Here is a 26,467-nt window from a genome sequence, read left to right on the forward strand (position 1 = left end):
GAAGAAAAGAGGAAAGGAGGATCTTTTTGAAAATACGAGGGACTAGTTTGTGCAATAAAAAGTGTTGTCAACTTTTCAGGTCGCCGGAACAAGCGCGAAGAAAAGCATTCGAGGGATTTTTTTCTATCTTATTGCTGCAGGCTGGAAGAACGAATGAACTGCCTACCAAGCGTTGGAAACACTGAACGGTGAACGAGGCAAACATGAATGGGCAGGGCACCTCGTTTACTGCCCAGAGACGGCTACGAATTTTGCGCTTTTCCATTGTGAGGGGACCGTCCCTTGCCTATGCTGTAAATGTTTGGATCAGTCAGTGACGTCACGTCTCCGGGGCAGAGCCGAAATTGGACTCTCTCCAACAGGACGGAGAAATATATTAACCTCGCACAGGGTGCATGCCCTGTAAGTCTGGTTGCAGCAACGTAGGGGTTGAGGGAAAAAACAAAAAAAATGTTTACGCGTATATACCGATCGTCTCTTCAGATGAACTTTTTATGTTAAAATTGTTGTGGGGCAGTGCCCTAGTTGCCCTTTATGTAGCATCGCCACTGCTGGTCTGGTATTATTTTCTTCAACATTTCTCCTTTAGGTTCTGTTATGCCATACAATCCTTGAGTAAATAAAAATAAGTATTTTTAAGAATTTTGTTTTAGCCATTTTATACACAGATAGGCTAATCCAGATGGGATCAAGAGTTTAAAATGGGATCTGAACCACTATGTACTTCCACTGGGCATCGAACCCGGGCCCTTGATTATAAAGTTTCAAAAGATGACACTTCCATGACAGCCCATGTAAAATTCTTCCTGCTGTCAGACACCAAGTAACATAAATTGAAATTTTTACTTTGACAAAGTGGTTGGTAAGTCACACTCCTTCTGGTGCTTTCTGTTGCGGAATTTCATTTTGAAATTAAATTTAAGACAACTTTATTGCAGCCAGCTTGTCTTCTGTAGTAAGCAGCGGGCAATTGCATAATTGATGCTTGTTTTTTTATGCAGATTTGTCTGAATATGAGCCAAGTGAGGACGAAGATCTGGACCAATCCCCAGAATCAGTGTCCAGTGGTAACGAGCAGGAAGAGCTTAATTTCGATGTGGCTCTTCCTGTCAAACATTCTGTAAGTGGTTCATTCTAGTTGTAAGTACAAGGAGAATCAAGTGAAAAACTTAATTTGTTTTTGTTTTTTGTCTTTTATCTACATGGTGTTTCAAAAGTTGTGTAATCCAAACTTTTGAAAATTTATAATATGAAAACTGTGAGAGATATTTACACTGGGTTTTGTGCATTATAAAGCCTCATTCATTGAGATATGTTTTAGTATTGTCAGTTTACGCCAGACAGAACGTGTGGTCAGCATGATGAACCCCCAGTTGTTGTTGTAGGTTTTCATGACCGAATTATGCTATTCATTCGTAGCTCCTCAATTTCCTGACAAGGAGGTGGGTGGCCACTGGTTCCATACACAGGCCTAAATCTCAGTAGAAAAGTTGTTACCTTTCCCCTAGGAGACTCGAACCTGTAGCCGGAGCCCAAAGTCTAACGCCTTAGACCGCTCATCCACGGTGCAGGACAAATAACAGTTCATACCTCCTATACATTTGAGCTGTAAAGAGTCTGTCATATAATTTTTGTCAGACTTTAGAATTTTTCATTTGACTATCCCTCATAGGAATGCTGTTTCAATAGGCAAATCAATTAAAGTAATTATAAAATTAGGGGATGGGACCAATTAATCAGTACTCTATTGGTATCGTTCGATATAGGCATTGTTAATTCTTATGGATAATCTTCATGCCCTACTTTCAAAAAAGTAAATGTCTAAATATGCAACTTCTTTTGCACTGCAGTCACCTGGAAACACACGTTTATTAAGGAGATCAATGAACATTTCAAGTTCTTCAAGGACCATTTCTAATTTTATATCGGATCGGTAGAATATCGGTATCGGTACTTTATCGGTATCGGTCAAAATTTCCCTATGGGGCAGAAGGTTTAACCTGGCACAGTTCGTGCCAAACCTTAGATTTCCTTCTGCTAGCAGACTTTCCTAGGCATCACGTGAGTGTTTTCAACTATTGCCAGAAACCTTGGAGACAGCACGTGCTTTGTCCTCTGCCTACCAGGGCTCGCCGCTTCTTTCGCATGTCCTTCATTGCCTGTCGCTATGTTTGCTTGCTTGCGCCGAAATCAGTGGCAACAATGTCCTGCAGACGACAGAGAAGGTTTTGGCGGGAGCCGTGCCAGGTTAAGCCTTTTGCACTGTAAATAAAATTAAAAAAATATAATCTGATGCTCATGAGATGCGGCTGTGTTTTCAGATGCTGACCGATTATTGCATCGTGCAAAGCCCACTCTGATGGTAGGTGAATGACTTGCAAACAAAAATAAAGAGAACCGCATTAGCACTTAATTGCTTTTTTTCCCCTTTGCTTCGGTAGTTTAAACTACCAAGCAATGGGTTTTTATAAAATTATTCAACTACTCATACAATTTATCTGAAAAATAAAGCTTTTCTTTTAAGATTGAAAATAGTTTTTAGGTCATATTTTAAAGTTTTTAGGTCGTTATTTAAATAATTTCAAGGTCATTTTTTTAGATTTGTTAGGTTATTGACGTCCGAGCCCTACTCATAAATGTTTCCGTTCTTGCTTTTGATTAATTATTATCTTACTTCAGTATCTGGGGAACGACTTGGAAGAACTAAGTGGTCGGACAGTGCTGGATGATGACAGCTACCAGAACATTCCTCTCCTCCCACAGCCAGGGGTGGTCCTGGTCCCCGGGCAAACCCTGCCCCTCACAGTCTTCTACCCGCCAACGATCACCATGCTACGTAACACGATTTCGAAGGACCGGACTTTTGGAGTTGTTAGTGCAAGGTAGGCACTGCATGATTGCAAACCAAGGTACAGCTGTAATTGAGCTTCAGGTATTTTACACTGGTCACTGAATTGGTACATCTCATTTCAATATTTTTTTCTTACTTTACATTGTTTTTTTATTTTTACCTTTTTTAAACTAATTGTGATTATGAGGATAAGTGCCTGTTAGATGGAAGGGATGAACAAACCATTGCAATAATACTGTTAATATGCATGGTAAGTAGATGAAATAATGAAACTGTGTTTAAGCATGTATAACATGCACCTTATTATGAAAGGAAAAAGTGCCAGTATGATGTATAACACAGGGTGGAGTAGAATGAAGTCAACATTTTTGTAATGCTATAAGTTTTTAATAAATGATCTTCAAGACATACCATTTGTTTAGTAATGAATAATAACTCAATTTTTTTTGTTTACTTTGCTGTAGTCCCAAGCTGATCAAAAACTGTAGTAAAGTACATTCTCAAAGTGTGTACTTACCTTTTTCACACACTTGCCAATATACACTGCTGCATTTAGTGCCGCTCTCGGCATGAACACCGACTGGTATGTTGTTCATGATGTCTGTTAGCTGGGACACACTGCGGCTGTCTTCTGACAATTTCTTCTTTAAGGAGCCTCCATAAGAAGGAAGTCAAGTGGAGTAAGGTCAGGGCACCTTGGTGGCCATTCAATGTCTCGTTTAAGGGAGGTTAGCTTCCCTGGAAACATTGCTCTTAGCAGTTCCATGTTTATGGCAGCTATTTTTTTGGAAGTGGCTCCATCCTGCTGGAACCAGATCGTGCGTATATCCATGTTCTGCTGGATTGTTGGAATGACAAAGTCTTGTAGCATGATAATGTATTGCTGCGATGCGACAGCGGCACAGTCTCCATCTTCATTCTCAATGAAGTATGGAGAAACAAACATGTCAGTTCAAAATCCACACCGAAGTGTAACCTTTGGTGATTGCAAAGAATATCTCAAAATGGTCGTCTGGCCTCTTCATCCCCCCAAAATACTCCAAATACCATTCCGCAATGAACACACATTGCACCCTTTCGCATTTGGTCACCATCTTAAATTGACGTCTTGACAACAAGTGTTTTCAAGCCTGCCTTTAAAGAAAACAAAGATGTTAGAACGGTATTGCTTTTAGATCATTTATCAAAAACTTATAGCATCCCTAAAGTGGTTACTTAATTCTGACCAATCCAGAAGTGTCCGAGACTGTACAACGCACACCAGAATTCAGATGTATCTTTGTACATTATTTCCCATCATACCTCATGTGAGAAATAGCAATATTACAGCTCCCGTGTGTGGTAGGCATGCACTCAGTCGCCGCCAGAACCACAATACTTTGGTCGGTGATGCAAAATGTCCTGATAGAAGGTGAAAAATTGTGGGGAAATTGCCATTTTACTTGATTTCATGTAGCTGTCAGCAGTTTTCACTGAATAACCGGCACCTGAGTTATTTTTGTAAAAATTTTTGGGGAAAAGTACATGCTATAGATGCGTAAATACGGGAACTGTGTGTCCAAATGTAAAGTACTGTCTTTTATTACTCACTACCTCTTTTTCACTGTTGTACTGATTTTAGTTTTATTTTTTCACTGTTTTACTTTGCACTTGCTAGGGAATTCATCTCCAAAATATTTATTTTAATGCCCTCTCTTGCAGATGATCATTCTTTTCTTATGTGAACCTCCCCGATGGTGCAGTGGTAGCGTCGTTGCCTTGTAATCAATGGGTCCCTTGTTTGATACGCGGTGGAGGCACATAGTGGTTCGGATCCCACTTTAAACTGTAGGTCCAGTCCCGATTAGCTTTATTGTGAATAAAGTTGACTTAAAACACCAACTCATTCAATCAATCACATCTTTTTCTTGTCTTATATCAAGTTGTTATGTCACTGTATCAAGAGAAGGGTGCAAATACCTTCAGTGCTGTTTTAATAAACAAAAAACAATCTAAACACATTATTTCATATTTTCCAGTCCTTCACTCTCTTCCAATGCATTTTCAAAAATACATTTTTTTTACCATAATTTTGATTTTTCTCTCTCTCTCCCTTTTTTAAAAACAAATACTGTACATATACTTTTTTACTTCACATTAAAATCGTAATTAACTGAAGCTGTAACCTTTTCTCTCAGCAGTTATTCAAATCGAGAATTTGGGCCTACGCTAGCTGACGTTGGAACCACCGCTGAAATCTATGAATTCCGTGAAGAGAGTGAACTGGACCCTGGCTTTAAGATCAAGACCAAAGGGAGGCAGAGGTTCAAAGTCCTTGAAACGAGAAGACAAATTGACGGGTGAGACTAGCATGTAATGTTGTTTAATTCAGTTAGTATGTTCTGTGATCGCTAGCAAGGGCTGTTAACTTGAAACTCAACATGCAATCATCTGCATGGCTTAGGTTTACTTTACTAAGCTTCATTAAGTACGTAGATGTCGAAAATGTTAGAGCTCATGTAAGTCAAGTAGGGGATTTAAAAAATAAGGCATTTTTCTCTTCGTGAATGCAAATTCTTATTTACATTTTATGTATTTGATTAACTCTGTCTTCGTTGCATGCAGTCTCTAGTTCCGGGTGTGTGGTTTTAACGTCGCAATTTATCAATGATAATTTTGTCTACATTGCCTTCAGTGTTACTAGCTTCAGTAAGTACTAAACTATATATTTATGTATAAAACGAATTAATATCATGAGTGAAGTGGTTTATTTGATAATTTTCTGCGTTTAATGAAATGTAAACAAACAAAAGAAGTCTAAAGTGTTGTATAGCCAATTTTTATACGGCGTAATAGGAGCACAGACTAATAAGTATCGAGATGAGTATGAGTGTGTGCATGGAATCTTCTAAACCCGTACCAAGACAAGATGTTACAGCAAAAATACAGTGTTGTGACTGTTACAATTGGTTTCACATAAAATGTGTTGGTCTAACGGAAACTGATGTGGAACATCAAACATGGCGGTGCAAAAAATGTTCTAAAATGAGGCGGAGTAACTTGCAAGATAATAACATGCCACCACCTTCGCATTCATCAACACCATCAATATCAGATGTTTACAACATGTTAAGGGATTTAAAGACAGAAATAGAAAATTTGAGAAAGGGTAATGAGGAGACTGAGCGTGAGCTGGGAAAATCCTAAACCTGGCCCATGAGAAATTGGACGAGAATGCGAACTTCATGAAGAAACAATCCGAGAGAATCAGTGCTTGTCTAGCTCAAATTCAAGAACTGAAGGAGGAAAATCTTCTCTTGAAAAAACAACTGAAGGAAACTCAGCAACAACTGGATGATCTCGATCAATATGGAAGAAGAAACGTGCTTGAAATCTATGGTATTCCGGGGAAGAAAAATGAAGACTCGTATGAAATTGCAAAATGTGTGGGAAGGGCATTGGGTGTTGAGATGACAAATGATATGATATGATGTGTGTCATAGGTTAAGAAAAGTCCCAACTCAAAAAGCAGGAGGTATAATTGTTAAATTTGTAAGGCGTGCAGACAGGGATAGGTTTCTGGAAGGGCGAAAGTTGAAGAGAAATTTAAATTGTTTTCTTTTAGGTTATGAAAGCAGTGACATGGTATATGTTAATCAGAATCTTACCCCACATAGAAGGAATATTTATAGTCAAGCTAGGAAAATCAAATGCGAAAGAATTTACTCCTTCTTATGGGTGGATAAATCTAGTTGGCCTGATGGAATCCCTCCGTACTTACTTAAAGGGTGCGCTGAAGTACTTAAGACGCCTCTGTGTTTAGCATTTAATATATTTATGAAAACTCAAACCTTTCCTACAATCTGGAAGCTAACATGAATATGACCTATCTTTAAATCAGGTGAGAGTGCAAAAATTGAAAACTACAGACCGATTGCAATTCTGGCAAAATTATGGGAACAAATTTTGTATTCAAGGATTTTTAAACATGTTAGAAGCTATATAACTAGCAATCAACATGGCTTTTATCCATGTTGATACACTACAACTAACCTAGTAAATTTTGTTCAAGATGTACATAATGCTTTTTACACTATTACTTATGTTGTGTATAAATGATTTGCCATCTTATGTTAAGTATTCAAAATGCCTTATTTACGCTGATGATGTAAAATTATTTAAAGAAATGACTAGTGTAGAAGATACATTAAAACTTCAAGACGATCTAAATGCATTATATGAGTGGAGTTGTATAAATGATCTTAGTTTTAATATAAATAAGTGTTGCTTTATGCAGTTAACAAATAAAAGAAATACTATTCATTATGCATACTCTGTAAGTGGTCAATTGCTACCTCACGTATACATAGTAAAAGACCTTGGTGTTTTTATTGATCCTTCTTTGACATTCAAACAGCATATTTCACGGGCTGTTAATAATGCATATAAATTACTAGGCTTTGTTATTAGTAGAGCCCGGAAGTTTGGCAAAATGCCTCTTTTTATCTACTGCATATATTGATAAAATTTTTCCGGATATACGTTTCTTATGTTGTTTCGAATGTTTTAGAATCCTTTTCATTTTGCCTATTTGGGACCCCACTGCATATTTTTAATTATAATGCCTTTTTTTGCCTTTTTCAACGAAATTTGATCATTTTTTTTAAAAAAATGTGTGTATAAATTATTTTTCTCTCAAAGAACGTTGTTGGCATTTATTTTTCTTCCGTTTATTATGTGAATAATTTTCGCCTTATTTAAGTAATATTGAACTCATGCATGTTTCAACATTGCTGAAGGAGAAAAGTGTGAGAAAAATGTATTTCATGCTCAGTTAGGATATTGCCTTTCGGTTAACATTTCCTTGTGCATGATTGACTGCTGAAGTGGACAGGTTGATTTCGAACACAAAGAAGATATTTGTGAAATCTACCTCTCGAACCCGAAAATTTAAGGAAGTTGCATCTGAGCTTAGTTTACCTCCACAACCAGTTTTGACCAGATGGGGAGCCTGGATATCAGCAGCTATATATTATGCTAACAACCTTGAAAAAATCAGTGAGGTGATAGATGCTCTTCCAGAAAATGAAGCGGCTTCAATTCTTGAAGTGGAAAAACTCCTGTGCTATTCAAGTTTACTTTTGCGCCCGACCCTGTGGTCGAGTGGTTAGCACATCGCGCTGCGACGCCAAGGGTCCCAGGTTCGAATCCCAGTCGGGCTTGGTTGTTTGTGAATGTCCATTCATCAATTTCATCATTTCATCACTCATCACCATCTTCGCAAATTAGTCAAGAGGCACAAAACGCGAAGTAAAATAAACTAAATAAATCAAATCAATAAATAAATCAAGTTTACTTTTGCACATTATGGTGCATTGCCAGAGACAATTACAATTATAGCATCCATGAAAATCTACGAGGAATCTATGCAGCAGATGATGGAAGGTCAGCTGTTGCGGAAAAGTGCAAATGGGTAGTGAGTGCAAATCAGGACTTCAAACAATTTAAACAATTTGTGATATTTTAGAAGGTGAAAATGCTGTTACCAAAATGAGTCCAGCTACATTAGCTTGTTTTATGTATGCTCCAATAACTTCTGTCGAAGTAGAAAGATCATTTTCTATTATGAAAAACATTCTCTCTGACAGACTATCAATGAATGTTGAGAACTTTAAAAAACACCTTGTAGTTATGTGCAATCAAGACGGAGAAAATTGAAATGCTCTTCCCAATGTAGATTTTAACATGTTGCCAGAAATTATAGATAAAAGTAAACAACTTCCAAATGTGTCTTTTTTCGGTTTATTTTGCCTTTTTTTTTCATTTTTTGTGCCTATTTTCCACATTATAAATGCCTTTTTGCCTGCCTATTTTAATGAAAATAAATGCCTGAACTTCCGGGCTCTAGTTATTAGAAATACTAAGAATTTCAGAAGTATAAACTGTATCACAACGATATTGTAAGAAGTAGACTTGAATATGCTTCTATTATATGGTCACCAATGTACAAATCACATCACAAATACCGTGGAGAGAATACAGAAGAAATTTTTGAGGTATTTATATTATATAAAATATAATAAGCCATTACTACATAATGTGGCATATCAAAATTTGCTGCAAGAATTTAATTTAAAGAGCCTTTGTAACAGGTGGAATATTCTGTATCACTTATACTTACATAAAACTGTAAACGGTATATTAGACAATAGTTATTTCCTCAAGTCAACTACAATTCAATATGAGAAGAAACAATTTACGTGGACGAAACTTACTGATTCCAAAAATATAAAATCAGCCCACTAAGTAGAACGTGTGATTTGTATAATACGATTCCAATTAATAACCAGGCCTTAGATTTATCATTGCCATTCAAACTATATAAAAATATGATTGAATCAGAATTATGACAACATATACATTGTAATCATTTCATTATCACTATTTTTTCCCATTATTTTCCATTGTAGTATTTTACAATTATACAGGGTGTCATTTTAATGGCGACCACGGAAACGTATAGAGCACATCAAAACAAACAACATTTCTCAATAACATTTTTCTCGTTGGTGCATCATTTCGGCGCTACAGTCGTTCAAAAAAGCCCGTTTTGCCGCCTGAATGCTGGCAACCACTCACAACATTTAATTGCATTTGTGACGTCATATCCCGTCCTGAAGCGATGCGTTCCAGGGTTACCAGGAACACTCATATTCTGTGAAAAATGACATATCTACAATCAGCCACATTATGTACCGTAAAAGAAAACGAGAAAACACGTTCTTTAACCTAACAGGAAGTAAACAAACGACACGAAAACTGGTAGAAAGAAAACAGAATTCAAGTGGAAGTGGTCATATGGAATTTTGTCTCAGCTTACATGTCAAATGTTTGCAAATCTAGTTACCAAGTTGGCATCTACAATTTAGTCTATCCACTTCGTCCTTCCGATACTAGTTGTCTGTGACACACTGAACAGATGACAAAATAGAAATGAAAGAACTCAAAATTCCAAAGGTAAGCAACACATAATATAATGTATATGCAGGGCATTATGAGGCAAGTGACAAAAATGGTTGAAAAAAACAGAGATATAAGTAGTAGTAATACAAGCTCTCCGACGACTGTGTTTATCTATGCACTGGATACACATGTAATGTAATAGTTTGCAACTGTGAACAGGACAGCATATTCGCTACTGATTCATAATTAGATTGTTACTGTGGTTGTACGTATTTTAGCCGGAATATAACAACTTGAACCTCAGATACTTCTGTTATCAGCACAAAAGTACCACAAGGCATCTGTACACAAACCTGTAGATATCAACCTTGCAACGAGATTTTCAAATATTTGACATGTAACTGGGCGTAAACAGCCACATGTAAGCTGTAAGTCCAATAAAATGTATTGTTGTTGATATTTGACATGTAGGCTGAGACAAAATCCGATATTGACACTTCATTTTGAATACGTTTTTACTATTTCTCATATCGTTGGTTTATTTCCCCCTTCCTCTGAGATGACTGCTGATCTTCTGGCAGTCAGATGTCTGGCTATGATGTTCGGTGTACTGGACGCGTTTCTCGCTTCGTTTTACACTTAATCATGTGGTTGGTAGGTTGTCAATTTTCACAAAATTTGTGTGTTCCTTGCAACCCTGCCGTGCGCTGTTTCGCCGCAGGAAATGACATCACAGATACGATCAAATGTTGTGTGTGGTTGCCAGCATACAGGCGGCAAAACGGTCTTTTTTGAACGGCTGTAGCTGCGAAATGATGCACCAACGAGAAAAACGTTACTGAGAAAAGTTGTTTGTTTTGATGTCCTCTATACGAATCTGTGGTCCGTGGGCGCCATTAAAATGACACCCTGTATATCTACAGGTATTTAATGTATGTAGCCAAGTTATTGCACAAGTCTTTGTTCTTGTATGGTGAAAGACAAGTGAAAGATCCAGATTGTTTAATTTCATTGTTTGTGATTATGTAATTGATTACTTATATTATCGGTAGATGTATGTTTGGATATTTGTATGTTTGCTAATTGTATTGTTTTCTTTGTTTTGTTTTTTTGTGTGTGTTTTTTTTTTCGTGTAAACCAATCTACCATCTGTAATTGAAGGTTACCTCTTTTGAGGGCAGTAAATATATAAACAAACAAGGATAGTTTCGTTGAAGCCCCCGGTCTCTTGAGTCGGTGTATCTAGTTTTTACTGAAAATGCTGTCTGCCATTCCATGCCCGACTAATGAAGCAAAGATTAGCTTTTTTTGTTTATTTGTGTGTTGGCAATTTCTGTTAAACTGTGATACTTGTGCAATAACTGAACATTTGCTGTAGTAAGACATATGGGAATATGAGCGGATAAAACTGCTATTTCTGGAAATTCCAAGGGAAAGTGACTCAATAGATGGATATTTTGATACAGATGACCATTGAGACCCATCAGCGTAATCAACATTTGTAAGAGTGCCATGAAAAATGGAAAAGATTTTGAATCACCTGTTATTTTATTTGCAAAAGAAACTCATTTTTCCATTGCCTCCGTGATGTTACTGCATTGACCTCATCGCATTATAATCAAATGGTCCCATGTTTGATACCATGTTGAGGTACAGTGGTTCTACTCACTTTAAACTTTTCTGTGCAGAAGGTGGACTTAAAAACTTAAGACTTAAAACCCTAAATTTTCCAATTTTATAGTTGCACATGTAATATTGAAATTTTCATTATGGTGAATATTACCTATTTTGTTTTGTGTATTTAATTTATTAACTAAAATGTACATTTCATAGTTTTATAGAATCCGAATTGTTTGCAAAAAAAGATTTAATTGCAATATTTGGGGGTTTGTCAATTTAGAACATTAATTTGACATATTTTAAGAACCCGGTCTCTGGCACCGTGCATGATCATCGATGTAGTTTTTCTCGCGTGACCCACGAAGGGGTTAACCATGCCAGGAGTCAGACTCTCAAACAAGAGGCAGATCTATGCAGTCTGGTGTCAGATGGAAATGAAGGCTGAATTGCACAAGACTGAAGTTGATGAACACAATCTGTAATGTATTTGGGTTGAGACTAGTAATTTAGGTTGAGTGTGTAGTGGAATGCTCACTACAACCAAGTTCACTGCATCCAGAGTTGACTGTATATCTTTTGTTTATTTTCTTCTAGCATTATCATGGCAAAGGTGCAGATACTACCTGAAATTGTTCTTCCGGACCCTCTAAGTGAGATCAGACTGTCCAGTTTAAACCACCATAGGACACAGCTTGTGGATCCAGAATTTATCAGATGTTCAAGACTGAGTATTGACTGCAACGTTGACATGTTCAACAAGAAGACTTCTCGGCTACGGTGCAGAGATATGTCCCTGACCAGGTGGCCATCGTGGGTATACGACCAGTACAACACCGGGATACTAGTTTCTCGGATGCTGAGGGAGCTGAAGAGACTCCAGCTCATGGGATCGGGCCCGGCACACGTCACGATACCGACCGATCCCGTTGAGCTTTCGTTCTGGGTTGCCCATAACCTCCCGTTGGAAGATGGACAGAGACTGATCTTGCTTAAACTGAATTCGGCCATCCAGAGGTTGCGGTGGGAGTTGAGCGTGTTAGAAAAGGTGAGGAGGATTCATTTCAATTCATCGTATGTGACTTGTGTAACTTTGTTGCTCTATACATGTAGCCAGAAAGGAAGAATCATCATCATCCTTCATCATTTCCAGGTTCTGGCTGGCTGGGTTGACATGAAAATCAAACCTCTCCATCTTCTATCCTTCTACCTTTCCATTATGTTCCAATCTTGCTCTGTTCTTCTAACACTGTCCACTACTTGATCTTTCCATCAGCATCTATATCCTCCCGTTGGCCTCTTGGCAAATCTCTAAAAGATCTTTCAACAAGTAACACTTGAGTAGGGGTTACCAGACGTTCTCTTTTTTCTGACATGTCCTACATTTTAGCCTAAGGTGTGGCATCTGGGAGGAATTTGAAAAGAATTACAAATGTCCTATATTTTAACATCACATAATTTGATGTAAGAGAATATGTGCTTCAGTTGGGGAAAGAAGTAATCAAATGAAACAACATGCATTAAAATTCTGTGGACTGCATTCCCACACCCAATAGTGAAATTATAATTTTGATTCAGACGCTGCAAAACAGAATGCCAGAACAAAGTTATTGAACCAAATGAAACTTCTTGAACCTTTTCAAGTTATCTAAAGGACATTGTTTCATACTATTTGAAGTTATGTTTATATCTGAATATTTGTTTGTCATTCCAGGTAATAATGCAAATGTTTAGAGAGTATTTTCATCAAGGTCTGAAATGAAGAAATAATTTTCTTAACAGTCTGCGATAGGTTTGGTGCTGTTTCAGTATAATTTCAAACAGTTCAGAGTTTCATAAGTATATTTTGACAATCTGAAATTTTAAGAAAAAATATATGTGGGAAGAAATGTATTGTGTATTATGATTACAAGTTTTGGAATTTGTATCTAAAGAAATCCTTAAGAAAATATTATTTTTTTCAAAACTAAAAATGAAGCAATTTTTACATTATTTACTGACATTTACTGTGAATGATTTGTGTCCTACTTTTGTAGTGATCTGGTGACCCTACTCTTGAGTGTTAAATCAAATTTTGAAACATGTCATGCCATCTATCAGAGATAAGTTTTGTTATGAGGATGTTTTGTTTCCAACAGGTTTGAGTACATTTCCATTATGTAAGGGGTGATCCTAATGAAAAGCATTGACCACACTGATTACACCCAGATCAAATGCTACTGTACTTGTTTAATGAGGACACGTTCAGACATATGTGCTAAAAATAACAAAAATGAGTAAAATCATTTGTGATGTTTGTAATTTCACTGATCCATATTATCACCAGTGCTTGTACCAGAAAGGCCATCAGCAGCAATAACTAGAAAGGTTCTGTGTGTGTCATCTTTAATTTGTAGCATAAAACCTTGATGTTTCTTTATGAATTTTGTCTATAATTATGCAAAGTTTGTGTACGTTTTTTTAGAACTCTCTGTATTTACATATGCCTAAGTTTTCAGTCTTCATAAGCTTATTTCTTCAGGAGGCACAAAATGAGTTATACACAAGTGTTAAAATAAAATTAAAAAATATCAAGTTACATCATTGCTGCCACGGGCACATATTTTTATCTTTTCTTTTTCAGTTCCGTAGATGATAGCAAGCGGTATTGAAAATTTGAATATGGAACACTTGGTTACGTGTCTGTACTTTTGAAGAAAATTTGTAATCGTCTGTTATGTTTAAAGGAAATATTCGTCTACAGATGAAAGCCTCTCATATCATGTCCAGGCACACTTGTCTTCATCATCACTAAATTCCACTTGTTTTTTTTAATTCTTGTTTCAGTCTGCTTGCAGTTTTTCCACATTTGTTCTCATTATACACACATGATATTTAAGCTGTATTTTTGCATCTTAATCTGTAGCTTTCCATCTTTCTATATTTCGGTGTGGAGCCGTGTTGGTCTAGTCAGTAGGGCATTTGACTGCCACGTGAGAGACCCAGGTTTTGATTCCCTACGTGGATGATCTAAGGTCGGAATTTTTCCAGCCTTGTACAGTCACGGACATTTGTGGGTTATAACAATTCCATTAACTTTCAATGGAATCTTTACATACCAGAAGTGTCCATGACTGTACCTGCATAAAGTGGCTCTGGGGCACCAGAGCATGGTGAGTATCACATCACTTCCAACATGGTGAAGATCGATGGAATGTGTGGGGCCCTACTACCACATCCCCCTACATATGTGAATATGCCTCATGGCATTGTGCAAAGTGCATGGGGAACTTTACTTTTTATATTTTGGTGTGTATAGGCCTCAAGCTGTTTTTGAAACATTCCATTCAGAGAAAATATTTTTCTTGGAATTACACTCAAGGATGAAATCAGAAACAGAATATTTAGATACAAGGCATTGTTGAAAGTTCCTAAGTTTACACCACCATGATGATGGTGCATAGGGCAACCAAGGGCTTGAAGCAGTGGTTGTCAGTTTTCCTGCATGTTTTACTAGCATTGACCGATCTGGTCAGTGAAACATTCACAGAGAGTAAGGTCTCGATCACGAGTAACAATGACGGTTACTAGCCAAGTGAAGACATTGGTTATACTGGTATTTTTTCAATATATATATTGTCACTGAAGAGTAAATTGTTTCAGAAATAAATATGACTTTTAACCCCTTCTTTCCCCTACGGTGCAAACATTCCATTGAGAATCCAGATCTGTCAAGCAGCTTTTTGTTGGGTCCATGCATCGAGCCCCATCACTGCTGTTTTGTCTGTCCAGTTTTGAGCGAAGAAAAAAAATTGTGTAAATATGCTATGCCATCTTTCTTATGTATTCATTTCTGAGCAAATATGTCCTCGTTTAGTTATTTTAAAGGGAAGGTATGAGACATAATTCTCAAATAAAAAATTCACAACTATACATCTCAAATTACATCAAAACCAAAAATAAAGTGTATTTTAATTGTATTACTGTCAAAAAATGGGCCTCCCCGATGGCACAGTGGTACTGTCGTTGCCTTGTAATCAAGGGTTCTCAGGTTCGATACCCAGTGGAACCACATAGTTGTTCGGATCCCAATTTAAACTGTAGGTCCAGTCCCAATTAGCCTTACTGTGCATTAAGTGGGCTTAAAACACCAAATCAATTAAATCCAATCCAATGTGTAATACCTGGCCAACTAGGTGGCACACTTTTCAATCTTGCCATTGAAGTTTCCAGTTTAGAATAGTCCCAGCCCAGGCAGGGATGTTCTTTGCTAGTATCTATCTCTTCATCAATTTCTTGTAATCATCCCTCATTCTCATTGTAGTCAGTGACAGAATAGTGATGTGAAATAGCAAAAATGCATTCATGAAAGTAATGTTTATATGGAGTGTTCACACTATTGTAATAAATTCAGGAGTTGCTTCATTTCCATAGTTAATTTTTGGATTCATAAAGATTCTTTTAAATGTTAGAAAAACCTTTGGTATTGTAGTGGTATTTTAGTTATTTCATGTCACATTTCTATTTTTCTGAATTAATCTTGACGCCAAGGACGAATGATAACTTGGAGCACATTTTCTAGAAGTGATAGTTATTATATAGTTGAAGCTTGAAATGTACATACATTCTATTTATTCCAAGGTGAGAATTAAAAGATAGCTGGGCTATAACCTGCACAACTCTTTAACTCAGTATGTAAACTACAAACACTAAAATACTCTTCAAAATTGTATATACACATCTACTTTTATCCAATTCACAATTGGTACATTCGCAGACTATGTAATATTTTTTGTTCCCTCCGACAGGTGATGTGTCAAAGGTGGTCTTCCTGTGCATCAAAGAGTCAATTAGTGTGAATCCTGTAATGATATTAATGGAAGTAACCTTTTTGACTTTTTTATCTTATGAATATTAAAATTGATTGAAAAACATTCTAATTGGAATTATTTGGAGTGTATTATTCGATACAACTCTTGCACTCATTGCAAAGTCCCAGACTACAGCAGTTCCCCTTTGCATTATTTCAGTGTCAAACACTGTGTTGTCGTGAGTGCCTGAGCAAGATTGCTGACCAGCGGGATGTTTTCTCAATGTCTGCAGAAGGTCCCCAAGGGATGTACGTCAATCCTGGTGGCTACGTGCACGAGACACTCACTCTGTATCGGGCTAAGGGCTTGAAGCTGTCAGATGATCAGCCATCGACTGAATACAGCTGGTTCCCAGGGTAAGCAAAAGAATGTAGGATGCATCTTCACACTTGTACTGATAAATATATATTTTCAGAGATGACTGATCAGGAATATTAATAAAATCAGTATTTTTTATTTCCATAGCTGCAATTTGCGATTATTTTGTTTATCATTATTTCATTTTTGGGGATGCATGACTTGATATTTTCCTAACTTAGTAATAACTAGTAGTTCTGATCATGTAATTCCAATACTTTTTAAATGTACATTTTCTACATGAATCAAATTCTATACGTATCTATGAGCACATACTGAATAAATGTTCTTATTGCTTATTGTGTCTTTTAATCAGAATGATTTTTAAATCTTGCTCCTATGTGCTTAGAATATTAATATATATAATCATTTTGAGTAGATCAGGTTTGACTGTTTTAGTATTTCCACACTCCTTTTCTCACTGCAGTACATGTATATAAAGCCAACATCTGTGGCAGAGTGGTTATCACAGTTTGCTATGGTGCCAGATATCCCAGGTTCAAATCCCAACCTGGTTATAGGCATTCTTTGTTGGTTACTTCATCAATTTCATCATGTCATCGCACATGCTCATCTTCATGATTAGTCAAAAGTGGCAGAAAAGTGAAGTCAAATAAAATAAATCTACATGTGAAAAAGCACTTTCAAAAGCAGTGTATTTTGCACTTACATGCCCTAATTTATCACAAACTAATAATTTCTGACACTTATAAAATGTGCTAATTAGTTTCTCCAAGCTTCAAACTTGTTTTTCTTGTATGTACGCATTGCTTGCATTGCAGAATTAATTTCCTGTAGTTTACGGTTACTACAAGCATAAGAAAACAGTTTTTCTTTGTGACGTTTCAGGAGAACACACGCTCTTTTCATCAGACATTTATTTTCATTTTGACTAAAGATACAGTTATAACAATGGTTAGTATTTTTTTAAACAAAAAGAATCCGTTATATAATGGATGTTGTCAATGTTACATTGTTGTAATATAGGAACTTAACTGCGAAAAGAAGCAGTCTGTTTTATTTGTATTTCATTTTTTTTTTAATTATGAATCCCAAATATGATCAGGTAATTCAAATTCATCATTGTTTTCACAAAGTCTCTTGATGTTTTCTGTTACATTAAATTTTAAAGAACATTGACAACAGATTATTTATAAATCTTACGGATATTGAGGTACCTGATGAGTATATAGAAATTTTTCAATTCGGAATGGAATTTTCAGTTGGTAGTGCTTATATACACAAGGATGATTTTGTGATTTCAATAGAAAAAGCAATGAATTTCTTAGATGATGAGGAGGAAAAGAGAAAATTACGAAGTCTCACACATGATGCTCTTGATGAACGGTTAAGTTTTGAATACAGCAGAAGAAATAACAGAGGTCCAAAATACACAGAACGGGAGAAAGAGTATATAAGGTTGGGGAAAAAAGTTCATAGTTTCAAGATCTGGTTGAAAGAAAATGACATTATCTTAATAAAATCAGACAAGGAAAATAAACCTGTCCTTGTCCGAATTAAGGACTATAAAGAAAAAATGGAAGAATGTTTCAAAGTAAACAATTTCACAGAAAGCTCTCGAAACCCTATAACTAAAATAATAAATGAGGTAAAGAAAGTAATTGAAAGCAGTATCACTATACCAAGAGAAATGAAGAAAAAAATCATTGTCAAAAATTCAACCCTGCCGATTGCCTTTGGACTACCAAAAACTCACAAACCGGGAACTCCAATACGACCCATCATTGCAACTTTCACACATCCTGCATACAAACTATCCAAATATTTAGTTGAAAGGCTTGCTATAATTAAACAACAAACACCATTCAGTGTTAAAAATGCATATGAAGTGAAACGGAAACTAAAAAATATTGTTTGGAATAATGAGTATCGTATTGCAAGTTTTGATATTGAAAATTTATATCCTAGTGTCCCAATAGAAGGTGGCACAGATGCATTACACAGATGGCTTATTGAGATGAAGGTTAACCCAATAGAATCATGGGAAATGGTTCGATGGTTTACTGTGTGTGCAAATTACAATTACTTTATATTTGATGGCAAAATCTATCGGCAAAGTAATGGTCTATCAATGGGAAACCCAGTATCCGGAATCATCTCCAGCATTTTCCTTCATTACATAGAATCTCCAATTGTTAATGAGATAGGTGAGGCGTATAGCAATGGATAACATATTTTTTTTTTTTTTCCTGAGAGCACAAGACTATGTTCTAATAATAAGGATATCAAAAATGAAGAAGAAAGGCTTTTTAATATAGCAAAAGAAAATGGCTTTCACACTACAGAATAAACCAAATCAAAAACCAAGTCACAAGAAAACTAAAGGAAAAGAGAAATACAGACAAAGATGAAAAATCTGTTGAAAAGAAATTTGTGTGCATTCCATTCCACAAGGGATTCTCACATAAAATTGCAAAAATTTTCAGAAGTTTTAATTTCAAAATTGTTTTTAAATCACCAAGAAGTTTGGAATGTACATTTAATGAATTCAATTGAGAAACTGTCTACCAGATGTGGAAACCACAGGAATATATAATATAAGTTGTTCATGTTCAAAGGATTATGTGGGACAAACAGCAAGGAAAATGGCAATAAGATGGCACGAACACGATTTGGACATTATAAATCTAAACCCAAGAACAGGTTTGTCAACTCATATCATCGAAGAGAAGCATTTGATTAAAAAGAGAAGGGATTTAAAAAGATTAACGGGAAACACAGAGTTGAATGTCTGGGAAGCTTCGTTCATTGCAGAAGAACACTGGAATAAATTAAATAATGAAAATGGTAACATAGGTCCAGTATGGAGTTTTCTTTTTCACAAATGGAGTAAGCCACCATCTTTAAAATTTAATGTAACAAAAAACATCAAGAGACTTTGTGAAAACAATGATGAATTTGAATTACCTGATCATATTTGGGATTCATAATTTTAAAAAAAAAATGAAATAAAAATAAAACCGACTGCTTCTTTTCACAGTTAAGTTACTATATTACAACAATGTAACATTGACAACATCCATTATATAACGGATTCTTTTTGTTTAAAAAATTACTAACCATTGTTATAACTGTATCTTTAGTCAAAATGAAAATACCGTATTTACGCTTGTATAATGCGCGTGCGTGTATAATACGCACCCTCGTTTTGGATGAAAAAAGCAACAAAAATATATATCTCGTATATAATGCGCAGTACAATTCAGGTCCCAAAAATTGCTTCCTTAGTGGCTGACTAACAATTACGGATATACGGTACAGTCGGTAGGGCATCTTGACTGACACGAAGTAGACCGGGGTTCGATTTCTGAAGTGGGTGATATAAACTGCCGCATAAAGTTGTTTGGGAGCTCACCCAGCCTCAAATAAATGAGTACCTGAGGACAACTCTGGGTGGAGGGTAAAGGCTGCCTAAGCATGGTGCTAATCACATCACCTCCAAACTGGCAGAGATCGAAGGAAGTGTGTGGGGTTAAAGGTGGTCGGAACATCGTGCTGATCACGTCATCTCCCACATCCCCCTAGAATATGCATCACGACATGTGCAAATTGCACGGAGAACTTTACTGTCCCTTTTCCCTTGTTTGCTGGGGGGGTTTAACCTCCTCATGTCCCCTGTGGTACCATCACTAGTCTTATAATTACTAAAATGTGACAAGTATTACTGCCCCGATTTTCTTGTTCGTGTGGAATTTAGCCCGACACGATTGATTGATTGAATTGTTTTAAGTCCGCTTTATGCACAGAAAGGCTAATGGGGACTGGACCTACAGTTTAAAGTGCGATCCTAACCACTATGTGCTTCCAACGGGTATCAAAGCCGGGACCCCTTGATTACATTAGCCCGACACGAGACATCTTACTTAACCAATTAACATAAGAGCGAAAGCATCCCTCATCCTTGCCTGTGACGTCTTAAATTAAAATTAAGCAGTTGCTCCTGGATACGTACAATACAATCAACGTATGTAAAAAAAAAAAAAAAAAAAAAAAAAAAAAAAACAGGTAAAAAAATCAGCCATCTTGCCCATACCCGTGTGCATCGCTATGCAATAATTGCATGGTTCAGCCTGTTTCGATCTTTTTTTAATGTCCTTATCTGCGATGCGTCCGAAATCTTGCTCGTATGTCTGTTGTGTTGACAGCATGGGAGGGCGTAAAGCAGTTGTCCTCCCCCTGCCCCTTCCTTCTTTCTGCAACTTGGGCGGGAAATGAGTGCGCAGTAGCATACTTCTGATAAGACTTTTGATGCCGAGGATCTTCAGCTCCACTACCCCTCCCTCCCGTTGCCAATGGTTGTTGCGAGGGCAGTCAGCACCAATGTTTTGTCTGGTTGCTACATAGCAATGACTCATCCATCGTGAAGGGGAAAAAACTGCATTGTTTTGAACCTTGTCGCAAAGTTGTTTTTCTTTGATGATTAGGAAACACAAGCGCCAGACACAAATCGAGGAGTTAAAAGGCTAGGTATATTTTTTTTGCACCTTCTGAGAAACAGGAAGGAAATGCACACGATGCTAAGAATAAAATATAATTGTTGCTTTTCTTTAGAGCCATGCTGAAAATAAATCACGAAATATTAAACGTTCACGTGAAGCGAGAGAGAGAGAGAGAAACCAACCGAAACACTTTATTTACGGGGAAACTAAGGGTGGAAGGGGTGTTTTCACTTCGCAAGACTGCTAAATTCAACGATAAATCGTTGATCAATATGGACGTAAATCAGAAGTGTGCCCGGAGGGGAAAGGGGGTTATAACCCCCTCACTTTGGCGCACTATTCCTAAAAAGAAAAATAACGTCAAAGGCAGAAAAGATGGGAAAATGAAGGCTGACTACTAAAAGAAAGTATACCTACCCCTACCCCTTTCGAAAATCCTGAGCACGTCACTGATAACCCCCCTATTGTGACGTTTAAAAATATGTAAGTTTGACAAAGCTTGTTTTGAGTTCACTTTATACTGTTGGGCTGATCGGGACTTGATACATATTCAGCTCGAAGTAGGATCTGAATCATTCTACACATCTCCACTGTGAACTGAATTTAGGACACTTTGATTACAGTATTGAAAGATGCTTGATGTTTAGCTACAAATGATCATCCCCTCCAATTACCCGAGACTTTTAAAACTAGCAACTAAATTATCAGTTTACAGAGTAAACGGATATCCAACACAATCAGATGCATAAATTGAACCTAATAGGCGGCAGTAGAAGAAATCAACCACCTTCCCAACCCTTGAAAGTGGGTCACGTTAATCCTTTACTGTTTTTCACAGCATGTCTTGCTTCTTCCTTAACAATCCATAATCATACTGCTTTCGTTTCTTATCGACACTTGAGTTTCGTTCCTCCCTTATGCTTACTGCATTTTAAGTTTTCTATTTATGGGCCCCTGGAAAACGTAAAGTCGGGGTTCTGGATAGCCCCAAAAGTATGATCCTGGTCTTGTTTTGAAACTCTTTGCAGCTGTTTGTAAAACTCTACAATTGTAGACCCACGTTGCGAAATAGATTTTTTAGAAATTAATATTCAATGAAATAGCGATGTGCGTTCAAGATAATGCGGCCCGTATTGTAGGTACAGTCAACAGCAAAGGTAATGGTAGGCAAATTGTCCACTGCTATTTTCACTACTTCTTTATTCTACATCTTGTGTTGTTTTAAGGAATGAAACTATGTTGGTTCGAAGCAGACATTGTTCTCTGCTTATTGACGTCTTTATTTCAATGCATTGTCATCACATTGTGTAATTCAGGCCGAATGAAAATGGTGGTGGACAATTCGCCTACTGTTTCTTTCTCCGTTGGGTGTACCAGACTTGCAGTGACAATCCGCAGATTTCACGATTGCGATGTGCGTTGAATCGCTTGTTTACAGTGGTAATGGGTTTCAAAAACAACTGCAAAGAGCTTCAAAACAAGACCAGGATCATACTATTAGGACCTCGAAATACCAACAAAATGGTTTTTCACGAAATTGATGAACTTTTTTTGGTCACACGTTTTTTATTAATAGAATTTCAAACAGAGGGGTCATTTGGAAAACATTAAAAAAAAAAGAACTTTATTGTTCTCTGGACAATAAAAAAATCGAAGGCATACTCAGAAAAAAATGGTTGCCATACATGAACGCTAGTGGTGTGCCCAGAATTTTCGAAAAAGAGGGGGGTGGCATGTGTACTTATTTTAGTAGTTGGCCCTCATTTTGTTATCTTTTCCTGCCTTGACATTCTCTTTCTAGGAATGCTTTGCCAAAGGGGTGGGGTTATGACCTCCACGAACCAGCTCCTTGGACCCGCCACTGATTAAGGCAGAATTGAAGAAGCTAAATTTTGATGTAACTATTTTTATGCAGGTCTGCTGGTCAATTTTTAACAGGAGTCCATATTTGAGTATCCCTAATTTTTAATCAGACAGTAGTAGGTCGAAAAACTGTTACTATGTCGATAAAGGCGAATGACAAAATGCCTATTCAATTAGTCACCTACTGGACCAAGACATGAATATCGCCTTCTGTACATTATGAGTCACCAACGCACACCACGTCCCCCTCTCCCACCATGTTTAGCACCCCAAAACTTTCTCTTCTGCAACTTCCTTATTCATTCTGTAGTAGAAGCAAGAGATATCAGGATGGGAAAGAGGACGAGTTTTACTGCTGCTTTCAAATTGCAAGTTGTAAAGTGTGCGCAGGAAAACGGCAACAGGGCTGCGGCTCGAAAATTCGATCTTTGTGAAGCAAATGTCCGAAACTGGTGGAAGCAAGAGGAAGAACTGAAGAGATCTCCATCCAAGAAGCGGGCTTTTCGGGGGAAGCATTGCAAATTTCCAGAAGTAGAGCAAGAATTATGCAATTATATTATGGATTTGCGGCGCTCAGGATATGCTATTTCGACTGATATGCTCATCTTCAAAGCAAGCAAAATAGCTCGGAAGAAGAATATTTCCGCAAAGGACTTCAAGGCTAGCTACGGTTGGGTCTGGCGCTTCATGAACAGAAACCGGTTGTCCATCAGGCGGAGAACAACACTTGCACAGAAGATGCCCGAAGAATATTAAGAACAGCGTACCAGATTTTTCCGATACATAATCAGGCTGCGAAAACAGAAGAACTACATGATGTCACAGATTGGCAATGGAGATCAAACTCCATTGTGGTTCGATATGCCAGAATTGACGAGTGTTCATCCCGTTGAGATAGATCTGTGCAGGTTCGGACAACTGGAACAGACAAGCAACGGTGCACTGTTATGCTGGCTATCACGGTTGACGGTCGCAAGTTGCCTCCGTATATAATATTTAAACGGAAAAAAGTCCCCAAAGAAGCATTTCCATCGGGAGTTATAGTGAGAGCGCAGGAAAAGGGGTGGATGACGGAAGAACTCATGAAGGACTGGTTGAATTGTGTGTGGGATCGGCGGCCGGGTGCTTTATTGCGGCAACCTTCGATGCTTGTCTTAGACAGTTCTTAGACAGTTTCCGCGGACACACCACCAATGATGTGAAAGAAAGAATTCGTCAGATTTGGTAGTGATACCGGGGGGAATGACGAAAGTGCTGCAGCCCTTGGATGTAGTTATCAACCGCCCGTTCAAGGTGGCAGTGCGAGCTGCTTACAGTAGATGGATGACATCAACGCTGCATGAACTCACACTGAGAGGGAGGATGAAACGTGCGTCGCTGCCAATTGTTTGCGAATGGGTTCGTGAGGCATGGGACTCCATCTCCCTGGAAATGGTGGTCAAAAGTTTTAAAGTAACTGGAATATCGAACAAGATGGATGGAAGTGAGGATGAGAAAATTTATGAAGACATAGACTGTGAGAGCAACAATTCTTGCGACAGCAGCAGTAGTGACAGTGAGTGAGTGTTGTGCCATTTCAGACAGCTTGTGTTAGTAACTGAACTGCTTGGAGTGAATGACGAAATTAAATGTAGCCTAAACGTTATTTATTTATTTACGTGAGTCAAGTTACAATAGTGCAGTAAATATACAGAAGTTATTTCTATTTGGTAAGTGTTGACGTAATTAGTTTACCTTCATATTTGTTATTAGGTTATGTTATTTCAGATTATATGCCATCAGTGGCGTGCCCAGGATTTTCGAAAGGGAGGGATTATGTATACTTTTTCTTGGTAGTCAGCCCTCATTTTGTCATATTTTCCTACTTTTGACTATCTTTTTTTTTAGGAAAACTGGTCCAAGGAGGGGGGGTTATAACCCCCATCAACCCCCCTTGGGCACCCACACTGTATACTATGTATATTTCGTTTGGTTTTTGTTGTCATTTTGGCAGGGGTCGCAGATATTGGTGACAAGTTTCAGTTCATATTTTTTTTTTGTTTGTTTGAGAAAGCTATTTTCCGTTATTTCTCCCGCGAAAAACACCGCTGATACACCTCCCGTATGACGGGAGGTGCGTCATCGAATCCCGCTTTTCTCGTTGCGTCAAAACGTTCCGATACAAAGGAAAGGAAAAATATGTATACGTTGTTTTTTTTTAATATTATTAATGAAGAAACCAAATCTGTCAGTGGCCAAGCGGGAGCCAAAGCAACCCCCCCCCCCCCCACTGTCCAGCATTCCTAACAAAAAGAATGCCAACGATGGAAAAATATAAAAAAGTATACATACCGTCTCCCCTGCGCTTCGAAAAGCCTTGGCATGCCATTGCAACTTCATAATTTGTATTTTCGCCTGTTGATACGTGATATACTCAGCGACAGTGAAAACATGCATGGCTTCACGCAATTTTTTACGATGATTTCCTGCAAATTTCTAAGGCGAAAACGATTTTTGTGGAAGTTATTTCTCCCGCGAAAAATGCCGCTTGATACGCCTCACGGGAGGCACGTGCTTGAATGCCGCCAGAACGGTGCTGATTTTCTCGATGTCGCAAAACTTTCCAATACTAAGTAAAAACTCGTGGAAAACTGCCATTTCGCTTTTAAAAGTTATTTTTGAAAATTATTATTGCTAAAGGAAGACAGTCTGTGGATATATACATGTTATACGCAGTGACATAGTGAAAAAAATGCGTATTTTCATTTTAGCTGTCCGAATTATTCCGTGCATAATACGCACCACAGTTTTGGGGGGCAAAAATTTTGGAAAAAAGTGCACATTATACACGTAAATACGGTAAATGTCTGATGAAAGGAGCGTGTGTTCTCCTGAAACGTCACAAAGAAAAACTATTTTCTTATGCTTGTAATAACCATAAACTACAGGAAAATAATTCAAACTTATTTCTACACTCATTTTGAATACTCATCCTTCTGTAGAACCTGCAAAATATTACAGTCCCAGTTTAGTTGGCACTAATCTGAGTAAAGTTGTCAAAGTTCTTGCAGTGCATTCAGCATTATCTGTATATGTAAAGAGTGTTTTCTTTTTCCCAAGGTATGCATGGACCATTGCGGAGTGCAGGTCTTGCCGTAGCCACATGGGCTGGCGTTTCACGGCCACCTCCAAGCAGCTCAAACCAGAGAAGTTCTGGGGCCTCTCTCGGAAATCTCTGATGGCCAAGCTACAAGCAGAGAAGGATGGGGAGATGCGACCCGTTATATGATTTCCGGTATTTACATGCTGTTTATTTTTACTGAAATACAACACCTTAATTGTTAATGTGCATTAAAACTGTTGATTCACATGCAAAAGCATGTTGCAATAAACTGTGTTCATAATTATCATTTTTATGTTCATTGTTTTAAATAATACTGTGTTGTGTTCTGATATAATATTTTGTAATACCATATTCACCTCATAACCGTCGCAATTTTTTTTGCAAATAAGTGGGGTGCGACCATTATGTGAAGCTTTTTATTTTT

General features: G+C 37.4%; 1 protein-coding gene across 3 annotated transcripts in view; it reads left to right on the top strand.

Moving 5' to 3' along the window:
* LOC146000411 (protein cereblon-like) overlaps positions 1-26,467 on the top strand; it is a 52,947-nt gene that overhangs the window by 9,611 nt on the left and 16,869 nt on the right. For 2 of the 3 annotated variants that reach the window (XM_083138012.1, XM_083138010.1), the window contains exons 2-7: positions 1,002-1,120; positions 2,680-2,882; positions 5,029-5,190; positions 12,008-12,458; positions 16,420-16,616; positions 26,040-26,214. In XM_083138012.1, coding sequence (XP_082994138.1) covers positions 1,002-1,120; positions 2,680-2,882; positions 5,029-5,190; positions 12,008-12,458; positions 16,420-16,616; positions 26,040-26,208 — 1,301 coding nt within the window. In that variant the 3' untranslated portion in view covers positions 26,209-26,214. The remainder of the gene's footprint in view (positions 1-1,001; positions 1,121-2,679; positions 2,883-5,028; positions 5,191-12,007; positions 12,459-16,419; positions 16,617-26,039; positions 26,215-26,467) is intronic. The other variant, XM_083138011.1, reaches the window with a different exon arrangement.

Source organism: Lepisma saccharinum, chromosome 16 (assembly GCF_977018435.1).
Source record: "Lepisma saccharinum chromosome 16, izLepSacc3.1, whole genome shotgun sequence".
Lineage (NCBI taxonomy): Eukaryota > Metazoa > Arthropoda > Insecta > Zygentoma > Lepismatidae > Lepisma > Lepisma saccharinum.